The following is a 14,865-nucleotide window of genomic DNA, read 5'->3' as shown; positions in this document are numbered from 1 at the left end:
GCCAGCTGATATTTGACTTGCTCGGTGTTGCAGAGGATATCTGAGTTCAACCCAAATACCCCATGGCCCAAACTTTAAGATGTGGTGATACTGTGCATTTTTAACCTGGCATCAAAAGATTCAAATCCTTTTGCCAGGAGATTGAAAGTAGTCATTTTAAGAAAAGCTTCAGGCTTCAGATAAATATATTTCAATTATTAGTCACAAGCTGTTCTCTGAAATTCAGGGATGTTGGAATTACCTACTAGTCTCCAGAGTGAAAACTAATACTGCCAAGATGGCGATATTAGCAGTCACGTTAGTGGACTGGGCTGTCTTTTAAGTCCTGAACTAGAGAGGTATGCATACATCCAAAGATAAGCATGCACTATTTTAGAAGAGGTGATATAAATTGCACTGCATACACACACACACAAAAATAGTTCCCGTAGCTGGATGACCCTGTCTGTAACAAAACACCAGGCTTTTTTGACCAGCCAGTGAAAACACAACATCCTTAGCCTCCTGACCTTACTTTAAAAATAAGTTTGAAACATTTTATTGATCTATAAAAGAACAACATAGCATCTAACACCTATGAGTTACTGATCTCTTTCTAAAATTAGGGACCTGTAACCTAGTGGCTAATAGAGCACTTGGAAAACTCATTGCCAGGTAATATCAAAGGCAGCTGCCTAAGCTGTGGGGACTGTCACTGATTTGCCTGCAGTGGATATTAACCACTAATCAATTTACAAAATGACAATAAACAATTATGAAAAAAATGAATAAAAAAATCCATGAATCCCTCTACGAAAAATAAATATCTAAAACCTAGTACTCCTGTGAAAACATAGCACTTGCAACCTGTTGACCCAGTCAGGAAAGTGTTTTAAAATTCATATAACTCCCATATAATATCCTCTTTCCCCAAGGCTGAAATTCCAGGCTGGCAACCCTGGAGGAGGTACCTTTTAACTAGAGCAAATCAGCTCTCCCTCTTGAAATATTACGTGACATCTGTCATGCTGTCTGATGACCCGCAAGTAATTTAAAGAAATTAGTGTCCATACCTTTGAGTTTCTTTCCTCATTACCAAAAAATCCACTGTCCTTGTGCATCTCTACCATTTTCAGTTATGAAATTAAGACTACTCACCTGCAAAAACTATTCCCTATGTGTAAAGCCACAAATACTCTGCATGTAATTGGACCCTGAAAATTTGTAGGGGATGGAAATAGCAGCCAGTATTATATTAACTGGGCTAAAACATGAATGATCTCATATGGGTATTGTGAAAACCTGCCATTTATAGTGCCTTAGAAATGGCAGTGGGTACAGGCAAGAGTACCCTGTACAAAACAGATTCATAAAGGAGCCTATATCTTAAAAGTGGAAAGCTGTCATTTTAAATCGTCTGGAAATTGAATTAGCACATACTACTAGAGATTAGCTGTCATTTATAAAGATACTATCAGGGCTTAAAACGCAAGGAAATGAAAGATATTAATTGCCCTCCTTTAAATTAGCTCAAAAAATGTAGAAAGAAGAGAGGTGTTTCCATTAAAAAAAAAAAAGGTACCTTTTGCAAATACCAGAGAATTCAGGTATGCACCGACCTTGCCAGACTTCATTTAGTTTTCTTTCTAAAGAGCAAATTGCTGTTTGCCTCAAAAAAAATAAAGAGCTGCATTCTCAGGATCATTAGCTACTTTATCATAAATGGGGTTTTTTTGATCATCAGTTCGCACAAGCTTGCTTTCTTCCTGGAGTTTGGTCTCCTTATTACTTATCCTTTGCACGACACTAAGAAATAAAGGTGCTGTATCAGGTAGGCCTTGTCTCTTTCTGGAAAAGACTTCAACTGCCTCTCAATTACTGCATCAAGCTTAAAACTCCCCAGAGTTAAAACTGTGTGACCATATGTCACTTGTGGGTTGGATGCAGGTTATTGCTCCGTCAGCCTCACTGTCTCCTCACATTCGCATTTCCCCATGTTCTCTGTGCAGGCTTTTATGCGTATTCCAGTGCTCCTGGCCCATATTTCAGCCTCATATGAATTACTACAAAGGCTAACTCGCAAGGTTGCAACAGCTTTAACTTAGCATTAGATAACTGAGCAGGAGAGAAGGAAAGCTTCCTCGTTTATTCCTTTGGTCCCCAAGGCTGCATTACGCCAGCCAAGGAACATGCATAGAGAGCACGCTCCTCAGGACAGGAGTCATCTTTATGACTTCTTCATGGTAAATATTTAAGCACGATACCGTTAAGCAGAGAGAAAAAGAAAGCCAACATCGGGCACGATATGGTTCGGCTGATACTGTACTACCTGCTCTTGAAGATGAACAACACTCCAGGCATTCAGCTTTACAACCAGAAAATGACAACCTCCATATCCCACTATCCTCCTGAAATCTGATACCAATTTACAGCCCAAGGCAAAAAAAAAAAAGTTAACCTCAAGATTTACAGATCCTAACACAACGGGGCTCTGAACTTGGTAAGGGTCCGTAGAGTCTGTTACTTTCATACAGCTAATAATTTAATAAAAGCTGCCTGCAACTACCTATTTTTTGCCTCCAGAAGCAGCTGGAGAAACCAGTGGCTTCTGTAACTTTTTTCCCCTTTTTTCTTTCTTTTGGATAACAGCCGCTTGGCAGAACAGAGACAAGGGATGTGATTTTCTCCAGGATCATGACCCGGAGCTGATCAAAGAAGAGAAACGGGAAGAAGTAGAGGAAGAGATCAGAGTGCAGGTGTGCTTACAATAGTAAGAGGACACTAATAATGTGCATTGCCTGTGTATATTTCTCTACAGCTGTAAGAACTGGCCCTGGCATAGACCTTACCTCCTTCCAGAGTCCCTACTATCTGTTCTTTGCCTTAACACTTGTTTAGCTGAACATTTGTCTGAGGTGTGGTGGCAGAACAGAAGACTTAGAAAGATTTAACTGTGTGTGTCTGGATAGGTTGACAAATTGATGCAACAAAAACTGGAGAATCTCAAACTGGCGGTGGATGGAGAGAAGAGTGACAAACAGAAAAAAGGAAGAAAAAGTGAAAAGGTAAGAGCAGCAAGTTGGGAGAATTCAGGGTAAATATCAATTCTCTGCCCAGATACAGTGGTATTCAGTGCAAGCCGTAGTCTCACAGATACCAATATCAAAATGTCTACTCTAAACATTTACTGAATCTTAAGTCAGAAGCATTTAAAAATCTATTCACCTGTGGCTTTTTTCAGGGCCTTTTCCTTTAGCTATTATTATTCCTTAACCTTTATAAATATTGCTTAGGACAAGTTGAACTATCCCAGAGATAAATCATTACAAGATAGATCAGATTTTCAAGAGAGACACACACCCACTTGAAGTCCCATGATCCAGTCAAACAGGAAAATCCAAGCAGTCCCTCTCTTTAAGGTGACAGGTTCAGATTAATACAGTCTTCCAAGAAAGGCATGGATCTGAGTGTCAGTAAGTTTGCCAGCTGCCGGCTGTTTTCCTTCTAAATGAGGACTGGTTAGTGTGTTTCAAAACAGTACACCAAAAAAAATTCACTTTGACTGTCTTGGTGTGACCTTTCATTTATCTGTAACACAGATCATGTAGAGCCAGGTACACATTGTTTAACTACGTTACTACTAACTGTTGAAGCATTTGGGAACTCGCAATTAAGCCAAGTTTACTTAAGCATATAAAATATGTTAAAGACATATGTTATTTTAATGCGTTACCCACTGAAACACAGCACACATCATGTTCACGTGTAGTTTCACAGCATTACCGTATGCCAAATTCCACAGCTTGCGGTTCCCTGAATTCCTTACCCAAGCATTTAAACTATAGATCATGTCAGTGCAAAATAACTCAAAGCTTACAAACCCTACCATTCAATGAGCAGATCCACTTAAAATCCTTCAGGGCAAATAGCAAACCCTAATCTCATGTTGTATTTCATTTCTGTAATCCCTTTAGCATGCAAATACTTGCTGCTACAGTACTTCTACTCAAATTATCGTTAAAAATGCTCTTTCACCTGACAAAGGTGCAGGGGCAATTTAATAACGCAAGACTGGAGTGACTCTGAAAACTGATACCAATTGGATTGCTAAATCTGTTTCAAAAATAGGGAGGCTTAAGATATACAGACAAAATATTGCAACAATCTTCCCAAAGTCATCATGAGCAGATGCATTTAGATCAGCTGGTCAAAACTGCTTCAAAATGTCACATTGGAATTCTAAAGCTTTATGTTAGGGATGGTTTTTTTCTCCTTCAATATAATGTTGGAATGGTTTTGGGTGGAGGGAGGTCATTTAACTTTTGTTTTCCCAAATTGTGCCAGTAGCCTGAGAGAATGAGGGGGGAGAAGAGGGGAAAGAAGTACTAATTAAATAATACAAGTTCCCCAAAGATTTTTCTCTGGGGAAAAAAAAAAAAAATCAGTTCTGTTTTAAGGGTGGGGAATGGAAGGAGGTATCCAGTTTTTAATCAAAACATCTTTCCTGTGCAAAACTATTTGAAGTGTCCAATCAGCATTGGCAAAGGCTTTTTCTAATTTGTATTTGCATAAATATCTCAGCCCATAAACCAACACAGCATGTGCATACCTGTGCGCACAAGTTTCAGATCTGCTTTATGAAAATCTGGCCTATATAACAAAGATAATAGGAGCTAGAAAGTTTTGGAGGCAGCTTATTAATTTGTTATTCAGCAAAAATGCTCTAGTTTTTCCAAGGCATGTCTTACCACATCCTAGGTCCCATACGTCTCCCCCCCAGCTATGCAACGTGAAACAACAGTGGGTTTGGATTCTCATTGTAGCCATGAACACATCTGCAGCATGAAGTAAAAATGTTTTTTTCCCCTCCCAAAAGGGATATTCTGGAAAGAAAAGCATTCTCAGGGGGATTCAACATTCTTCAGAGAATACAAATCTTTTTCTGCACTCTGTCAGTGGGGAACGGGCAGCAAGGGTTATTTCTTTAAGTGAACTCTTACAAGTGGAGTTTTCTGTCTGGGGCAGTTACCCCAAATTCACAATGCCACATTTAGCCATCCCCTCTGTTGTAAGGAGGGATTTCTTCTACTTTCTTTGCAGAAAGACATCACAGTAGAACTGGGGCTTTTTTTGTTGTCAGGGAGCAGTCACTACCCAAGGGTGCACAGGATAGATGTCCTCTGCCTTTTCAAGCACACCTTAGGATAATTAGTTTACAACTTTAAGAAATTCTGCCAAGTCCATGTTAAAAAAAAAAAAAAAAATCTGACTCACAGGAGATAGTTTGAGTTTGAAATCCTGTTTGGAAGCCCCCTTTGTGGAGGATTCAGCAAGGACATGTTGGAATTAGAGTCTAAAGGAAAAGCAGAAGCTCCCTCCCAGTTGGTGTTTCAGATGGCTCAGAGAAACAAAAAATTTAACAACTCCAGGCATGTGTGTAGGCCACTCTTATTTCCATGCACTGTACTTTCTGGGCTGAACTTTATCACTGGCTCCCAAGCCTTCAAATACCACTTAATACTAAAAGCTGACACTTAACCCTATCAAGAATTACTCTTACTGTCTCTGAGATAAAAAGCCCATTTGCCACCTTTGTGGAAGAATCATTTTAGGTGGAAGGACAAATTGCTCTTCTCCTTACAAATGAGTCTCCAGACCATTAGGCTGGTATGGAAATACCTTAACTAATCACATCGCAGCCAGTATGCAACAAACCACACTGCTATCATTTGAGGCAGTGATATGATATCATATGATCTCACATACCTGTATCCATGTTGGAAGCATCTCACCCCATTTGTCCTTACAGTCCAGCATTGATGGGGTATAGAGCACAAGTATTCTCATTCAGAGACACACTGTGCTGCGCTCTTATTAATCATCAGATAAGGAGCTATCTGGAGCGTCACAGGACAGGGGGTGAGGATACAACAGAAGCAGAGGAATGTGGTTCAGCTCTGCTGCAAATAGCATTTTTCTTCACTATGCACAGTGGCAGCTTGTCATCTGCCCAGCCATGTTTCAGCAAGCTGGGATTGTAAGCACCTGTGTAAAGGCAGGCTGAGGAAAGATGTGAAGGGAGATTGCCTCCTAGTGAGGGATATGGCATTGATGTCTAGGAAAGAAATGTCAGAAAGTCTAAGTCCCCACCCAGCCTAGCTAGAGGAGCCTGTTATAAAGCACCTGAAGTGAAAGAGAAAGGGTTAGCATTTTCCAAAGTAAGTTGGTGGCATCCTTGTGCCAGTGCAAACTTTTCTTAGTGAAATGTTGTTCTTCTGAGTCCACCCCTTTCTGCTGACAACCCAAGCTTCTGATTTGTGTGGCTCAACACAACCCACCAGCTTTACAAGTGTTTCTTCTAGATGGATGCCACATACGCAACCATGGTGCCCAGAGGGCTTAGCACCAAAGGGTGTTTCTGTTGGAAATTTGCAAATACATCACTGCAGACCTGGCTTCGCACCCAAAGTAAGAGCTGACAGATCAGCTCTGCAGTTACTGACCTGGAAGTTACATTTGAGTGCTTATCAGAGTGCTTTTTATCAAGCCTATTGTGCTGCTTTTCCTGCTCTGCTCCCCTAAGGATTTGCTTCCGATCCAACTGCAGGTAAAACAACCCATTGTAAGTGAACCCACCCACACATACACAAAAGGCATGGCCCGAATTCAGAAAAAACAAAGAGGAGGCATGGGAACTTAAGTGTGTAAGAGTTGCTTCTGAAATAGGCCTTGCTAGCATCTCAACCCAGCTTTGGATATCCTCTTTTGATGCAGCTGGACAGTAGCAAAAAAAAAACCTCACAAGAGATTAACTATAGCAATAGCTATGACGAGAGTATTGACATCAGTCTAAAGACTTGATAAGAGCAAAGCCATAATGAATAAGGCCAGGGTCAGAATTGAAGAAAGGCTAGGTGTGAGGACAGCGACTCACAGTCCCTGTTGGATTTTCTGTAGCTGATGGAGATTAGCACCTAGAGCTCTCAGCCAGCTGTCAGGGCTGTAACCTCTTTGGATGTTGAAGCTAAATCCAACAGGGACAAAAAATCAGAGCCCCTCATTTAGCAAGGGCTTAACAATCAGTGGGAACATCTTTGTCTAAGGGCTTTTTCACTACAAATATCAGAAGCTGCTCTCTGTATCTTGCCATTGCCAGAAAAGACTTCTCAATCCAGAGCGGATGCACACACAGTGCAAAATCTGCATTTGCTCAGCCTCCCATCCAAGCATCACACACGGTCTAAGGAATCCACTCAAACACCTCAGACTGCTGCTTATACACTGTCATTTCCCTTAAACCACAGAAGTACTTTCCTCTCATTACTTCTCCGCATACTTGGTGGCAGTAGCTGCAGACAGCTGATGGCAGCAGGACTTGTATGATTCACAGCCAAAGACACAGGTCCTGCAGTTCCAACATGGAACAGTTCCCTCAATGCGACATTTTGGCTACACTCTCCCTTCTGGTGCCAGAGACTCTCTGCTCTGGAATCTGGTCTGAAATCAGGTTTGTGTTTGCTCGTAGCAAGCTCTGAGCTACTCAAAACATTTTCATGAGCCCACACAGTAAGACAAGATACCACACTGAGCACGGAAGACAGTCTTCTGTCATCCACCAACTAATAGCTAAAGCAGTTCACTACATGTGACTTAGCAAAGCAGAAAATAACCGAGTAAATGGATGGCTACACAGAAGCTAGACTGACATTTCAGAGATAGAAACAAGGAGATTTCCATTATAAACGATGAGCATGTTCACATTCATTAAACATTATCATTTTCTAAATAAAAGCAGTTCCCAATAAGACATTTTGGAGGAAAGCCATTGTCTACAATTCATATTTCCCCTTATCGCATCTCAGCGTTTGCCAAATTTTCCATAAATGCTGATGTTAATTAGGAAAACACATTTTTCCCCTGCATAGTTCATTTTTGTTTTGCTCTTGAGTTACTTTATTGGTGAAGCTGCCTTGAGGACAATATCAGTTGGCCAATAAATTCAACATATGCTTAGTGTCTTTACATAGGTAGAAAAGAGCTTTTCATCCCAGTCAGACCCCATGATATGTAATTTTAGCTTGTTGGAAGAAAGGTTAAAGAGACAAAGCTGGAGGAACACCAGAAATAAACTGCTGACAGTTTCAATATTTCCTCAGTTGTTAAAACAGCATGGCATATGCTTTGTTCTTCCTGTTCCTTTTCTTTAAAGCAAAACCCCACCGGCACATTCTAACGAGTATTTGCTGCCAGGCTTATTTATGTAAAGAAACCTGAGGTGTAGTTCTGCAAATACAGTTGTTTGCATTATTCTAATCCAACACTTAAAAACCATCACCTTTTCCCAGTTAGCTTATCCATATAGTTCTGGATTTAATTTACATTTTTATCTAGATTATCTTTGTTGCATTGTAAACAGTAACAGGTGATTGAACCATGGGTTATTTACATTGCGACTGTCCTTGAAAACTTACAATTGATATATTTCTGAACACTGCTGATCCATTCTAAAAAAAAAAAAAACCAGCATTTTCCAGATAATTGGATAGGATTTTTTTTAACTCAACAGCATGGCCTCTAGAGCTCTGCAGAAGTATTCACTATTACAAAAAAATAAAGTACACAACTGCATTCCCAGGAAAGCAAACAAACTTTTGAAAAGAATAAGCTGTCTTGATCAACTAAGTATTTAAGCACATGCTTAAATTTAAGCCATTGAAGAAATCCCATGGTGCACAAATGTCATTGTGTAAATAGTTCCACTGAAGTAATTCTAAAGTGCTTTGCAAAACTTAAGTATGGACACCGGTGGTGGGCACTAACACGGATTAATAATGCCCTCTCCACTACTAATTATCCCTAATCATATTTATGGCTTGTGAGCTGTAATTAGTGCAGGGGTTTGACATTACTGATTCACATCTTTCTTATTTATGTTTTCCATGGGTTATTTTGCAGTATGTAAAGAAACTAGTCACACACGTCAAAATCTTCCCATAGTGAAAGTGTGGTGAAAATATCAAGAGCAGGTCCTGTTATTCTGACCTCTTCAAGGTTCTTCCCTGAGGCATTAGGAAAGAGAAGGCAGAAGGATGTCTAATGGTTAGGAGGTTAGCCAGAGACTCAGGAGGATTGGTTTCAGGTCCTGGTCCAGCTATAAGCACCCTGCGTGACCCTCAGGGAAGCTGCTTATATATTTTACCCCAATGTAAAAAAAAAGCATGAACAGTCTCTGGAGCAACTACTTAGACCCCACACCCTTTTCCTTCCTGCTTCCCTCTTGGGTCAAGACCATACCCACTTAGCCACAGAGTTGTGCTCCAAAAAGGAAGGAGAGAAGAGTTTTCTCTTGGGGCAAATGACGCTGGGATTCTTTTGTACACAACCTCAACTGGAAGGAGTGGGACTGATTGCTTTAAAGTACAATGCTCTGGGCACTCATCGGGGAGGTGGCAGATGCAGGGGAGGTGTACAGGCTCCCTGAGCAGCTATATCTAGAAGGAAGCAACAGCCACTGGGTTACTTCATACAGAATCCAGTTCAAGAGCACCTGCCATAGGATCTGCATGAGATTTATAGGCTGGACAGAGCTCCTCAGCCAGGGGTGCTTCACCTCTCCCATACCTTGGTGAGGTAAATAAATAGGAAAATCTCCTGTGCTTTTATAAATGGGGACATGACTTCCTTCCCTCAGGGCATTCAAGGGTATGATTTTTCCCTTTGGGTTCCTTCAGTAGCAAGGGCCACACTCAAACACTGAAACATCTGCTGTTCTGACCCTCACTTTGCTTCAGTACATTCAAAAATACATATATGGATTAATGTCACTAATTCCAGCCTGTTTCTGTGGTCCTCAGAAAAAAAAGACGACCATGAGGAAAAAGATACCCGAGATAGAGGAAGATCTAACTCCTGACAGGTAAAGAGAGAACCTGTTTACTTGAGATTCAGAATGCATCCTCTTTGCATTAGATATGCTGTCAACCCTTTTAGTTTTTAATTACACAAGGAGTATCTCAACATTGCTACACTTAGCAGCATCAGGGGCCCTAAAATAAAACCTCTTTATTAACAGCTATAAACATCCATAAAAAACCTAGATAATAAAAAAAGTCTTTCACAAACTTGAAGCACATACACTTTAGCTAAAACCTTTTTTGCATTCCCAGTGAACACTACAACCTTCCCACTGCCCCTCCCCGACTGATGGCTTCGCAGCACCACAAATAACACGGCAACAAAACACTGCTGTAACAGTACACAGCACAGATCTTGTTGTTCCCCCCCCGCCCATCTTCAACAACGCATACAAATTAAGATCCCCATTCTGCAACAACACACCACTAGAGCCAGTCTCCATTAACTTCAGTCAGGTTAAGTCCAGTATGCAAAGCTAAGCACGTTTAACATTTAGGCAGGATATCGGCCCTGTTTGCCTCTTTCCCATCCTCTCTGCAGGTGCAGAAGCACCTGGCAGTTTTGTTGACTGTCAGATTTTCCATCCCAGCTGAAGCCTGATAAGGGAGGCTGCAGACAGGCCCCTATACTCTCTAAGCCACCCTTCACATCTTGGGTAAGATGTACATGTCATATAAATCAGTCTTATTTATCAATAAGAGTTCTGGCAGACCTGGCAATTTGTGTATTCTTGCTCTTTTAAGCACCCTTATTTTCTTTGGAGGATTTGAGAGGATTTCTTCTTTTGACATTACATTTTCAGTGAGGTCATGATGCATTCACTGATAATCCGGCCATTTTTCACCTGTACACATAATACAGACACCTATGCAGAGATATCACTGCTGGGACCTGCTGACCCAGCAGCAGGGCAGATGCAAGACCCAGCTCCTAAGAGAGCAGGGCTGGAGAACAGCATGAAGACAAACACACTCAGTCACTGCAGGAGGAAGCACATGGGATTAACCCCACAAATCCATTTGTACAAGACATGCACAGCAAGACCTGGACTAGATCATTTGGGTGCTAGCACTACCCAGTCAGTCAATGATCTCTTTACCTGCTTTAAAATAAAAAACCTCTCCAAGCAAATATTTAAAATAAACACATCATGGATTATAACAGAGCATGACCTCTCTTACAAGAACAGTGCCAAAGTCTAACAAGTATGCATATATTCTGTGCTTTTAAAGCACATACCTGCTTCTTATAAACAAACTTAATACAACATACAGCCATTTCAGAACACAAGCTTTTTATAGCTGGCTTTTAATCAGAGTTTACATGGCATTTTGGCTCCAGTACTTTGCTCTTCCCTGCTGAGCAGGGAAGGAGGAAGCATTTCAGAAGTAACCAAGAAAAGCTCAGGTTCATCTCATTTTTTGACATGGTAGAGGGGGCACAGGGGGCTTTAGTCAACAGAGACTGATCACATCACACTTACTTGGAGGAGACTCAGGGCATGCATCATTAAGCTTGCACAGTAAAAATAATAAGACAGGAAAAGGAGAAGTCATGCTCCCAACAGAACTGTCAGGTTAGTCCCATTCTACCTTCTGCTTGTTTTATGATGCATACTCCAACATAAAATCACTGAGAATGAAAGCAAGAGTCAGAGTGGCAAAATCAACGTTGTTGAAGGTACGTTAAATTTGTATTTCCTTATTACGACTCCTATATTAATTGTGCCACTAACACTGCATAAACATAAAACTTCCCAGCTGAAATGGAAAAGGGCTGCAGACCTCAAATTATATATATGATTTTATTAGCCAGATGAGAGTTATATTTAATATTTTTATTGTAGCAATACCAGAATGTCCCAAAATTAAGATAGGCAACAAAGACACAAAAAGCTCAGATATTGAAGGTAAAGGGTGTGAAAAGTGCACAAACAGTGAAAGACCTAGAAAGGTTCAAATCAATATTGTTTACACTAACAATGTAAGAAGAATTTCCAACAGGCTTACTCATTTTATGTAATTCTTGAAGCAGTATCAATCTGTAGAACCCAGTGCCAAAAATGTCATTGAAATTAATATTTAGATAGAACTCCAAAAGAGAGACTAAGGAGAACATCCACACCAATAGAAAACTGGATACAAATGTAAGTGTATTAAATCCTCAATTACTGGGAGCTATTCCCAACCACTAATGGAGATAGGAAGAAGCCGTTCCACTGGAGAAGTTATGCCACAGTTTCCACTATGTTTTTCCCCTCCATTCTCCTTTGGCCAGCATCACCCTGACACTGCAATAGATGGACCACTGGTTGCTCCAATGGAGTTATTCCCAGTGTGTTCCTGACAAGATGAGGCTGTCTATTGCAAACAGAGTAAGTTCCAGGAAGAATTAATGAATTACTACTAATTGGAAAGCTAAGTGAATAGGTATAGTAGTGTTAGGATTGCTATTATTATATAGTTTAAAAATAATTTCACAGTAATTGATATTAATGAATGAGTCTATTACACAAGTCATAACTGATCTTGCATCACCTGGAAATGGGTAATGGAATTGGTGTGAGAGGGAGCCATGCAGTGTGTGAGGTAATAAAGAGATTCCTTGCCATAACACAGAAAACTGTACTTATTGATTTCACATTGATGGAGCTAATCACCTTTACTTCTGAGCTACAAAATACATTTGTAAAGCTGAGGAAACATAAATAACTCCAAAGCTAGTTCAATTATTGAAGGACTAAGCTTTTACTTACAGTTCCCTAGAATTTCTGAGTGATGTCTCTTGCCCATAGGACCATCGATTCGCTGTACAGACAACTAGTGGAAGAAGGATTACTAATAAAAGCCAAGACTGTGAATCTCTCCGATTATGTCGGTAAAGTACACATTTTACAGCTAATATGGTTTTTATTCTAACCAAACCTCCAGCCATTCAATGTTCACTGACCCCTACTTCCAGTCAAGAATGAGTTCAAGAGTAATTATGCTTTCAGGACTTTCCAACTTTAATATCTAAAGCCAGGTATGCAAATCAAGTCTGTTTCTGCAGGGTGCTTAGTGCCTTTCACTTCTGCTACGGAAACCAGGACCTGTTTGTAGACCTGGTGCTTAGCTCCAAATGCTAACACCTGGAAGCCTTGAAAGTTTTTGGATGTCACAAGCCACTCTGAGGTGGAACCAGGACATCCTTTAAGGAGCACTGGCCAGGCATTAGCAAGTCTATCAGACTAGGGGTCATAATCCATCCAGAACATTTCCCAGAGAACAGCAAAAATCATACCTTCAGCATTTGTTCATTCAGCAGAGAAGACTACACCCCCTTACCTCCACCTCCCTGACTGCCCCCGAACTTTGAGCAGCGCTTTGAGGCATATCTGGCCCTTGATTTGAGTAAGATGTGTCTCTGCCTAGTTCTGCATTTTATAGTCCTCTTACCCAGTTTCTGTTACCTGCAGCTGCAGTCAGACATGCTTGCCCATGCTCTACACAGACAAAAAAAAAAACCCAACAAAAACACAAGCCACTTGCTTGCACAGGGGTCTGACACCATCTCCAAAAGCATTTGGTGACATACAGTAAAGTCACAGCAGCCTTAGCAGCAAAAAAAACCCAACAAAATTCAGTTGTTTCAAAGGCCACCATTATTTGAATTGCAGACATCCAGTAGCCACAATGTCACTGGCTGTTAGTATACCACGTATCTGAGCCAGAAAAGCTGGCTAGTCATACATCACATCTAAATGCCATGTTTATATAAACTCTTAGAAGAGCCAATTACTGCCTTCAGAGTCCTTGCCCATTCTGTTGAAGGCTGAATTAACAAGTATTCCATCCATTTTATGCTCGTTAAAGATCACGAAGTAAAGCAATAGAAGATTTTCATTATTCCTTCATTCACCCAACCAGTACCATCAAGGTCACTTTTGTCCAATAAACATTCCCTACCACAGATGTTTTGAAAGCACATCTTAGCCAGTGGATAATAATTAACAGCTGGTAACATCAAACTTGGAAGCAGGCTGAGATTGCTTTGGGCCACCTTCCCTTGACCCTAAGGGTTTGAAGCCTTGGCTCCTCTGCAGCATAGAGCAACACAAGGGCTGCTCCAAATTACACTAGGAATGTTCACTTCCCAGCAGCAGATGATGTTAGGCACAAAAGTGCAGAGTCTAGTGATATTCACCTGGCTGCCTACACCCGTGTCATGTCCCCCCTGGTTCCCAGCACAGATGCTGGCCTATGCAGACCAGGCAGCAAGGATGTGGCCCAAACTGTCAAAGCCGGCTCTTCCCCACTCAAAACTTAGTCATGCTTCTTGAGCTGCCAGAACAAGACACAGAAAGCATTTAAAATTGGTCTAGGATTTAGACTTTTTTTTTTTAAATACTAAAAACCCTCCCCCTTTAAGGTTCCAAGGACACAGTCAAAGTCTGCAGAATAGTAAGTCCTCATCTGCTCCGCTCTTACAGGGCTGAAGTCTAAGGAAGGTCACTTGCTCCCAGTTCCTGGGGAAAGGACAAAGAATGGAAGTGCACTACACAGCAAGTAAAGGCACCGAAATGTCCCCCCTCTATGAAAAACCGACATCACTGAACTAATTTTCTTGGTGACCTTATCTAAATTAGTCAGAGAATATCCACTGTGATTTATGTTCAGTTGCAATTAAACCCTTTGATGCCTTCTAATTAAATCTGTGAAGATTAATTCCTATCCAGTTCTTTTGATTTCTCCTTAAATAAAAGATAAAACCTGAAATGAATTTTATTCTTCAGAGGGGAGGGGGCAGTTGCACCAGGGCTTGTCTGCCTTTTTGCCCCCAAATTACAACTCCACTTTCTCTCTTAACCATTGCTAATTTACCTCTGCTCCAGAGAGCTCTAGTGCTCTCCCTTTTTAACTCCAATAAAACATAATATACTATTATTTTTCAATAATATTCACCATAACAACATGTATTTTATGCTGAAAA

General features: G+C 40.7%; 1 protein-coding gene across 3 annotated transcripts in view; it reads left to right on the top strand.

Moving 5' to 3' along the window:
- The window catches only part of DRC11 (dynein regulatory complex subunit 11), a 110,384-nt gene that overhangs the window by 69,324 nt on the left and 26,195 nt on the right, over positions 1–14,865 (top strand). For all 3 annotated transcript variants that reach the window (XM_076342045.1, XM_076342044.1, XM_076342043.1), the window contains exons 10-13: positions 2,629–2,735; positions 2,949–3,044; positions 9,834–9,895; positions 12,689–12,771. In XM_076342045.1, coding sequence (XP_076198160.1) covers positions 2,629–2,735; positions 2,949–3,044; positions 9,834–9,895; positions 12,689–12,771 — 348 coding nt within the window. The remainder of the gene's footprint in view (positions 1–2,628; positions 2,736–2,948; positions 3,045–9,833; positions 9,896–12,688; positions 12,772–14,865) is intronic.

The sequence above is a fragment of the Aptenodytes patagonicus genome, chromosome 6 (assembly GCF_965638725.1).
Source record: "Aptenodytes patagonicus chromosome 6, bAptPat1.pri.cur, whole genome shotgun sequence".
Lineage (NCBI taxonomy): Eukaryota > Metazoa > Chordata > Aves > Sphenisciformes > Spheniscidae > Aptenodytes > Aptenodytes patagonicus.
This window is presented reverse-complemented; position numbering and strand designations above follow the sequence as displayed.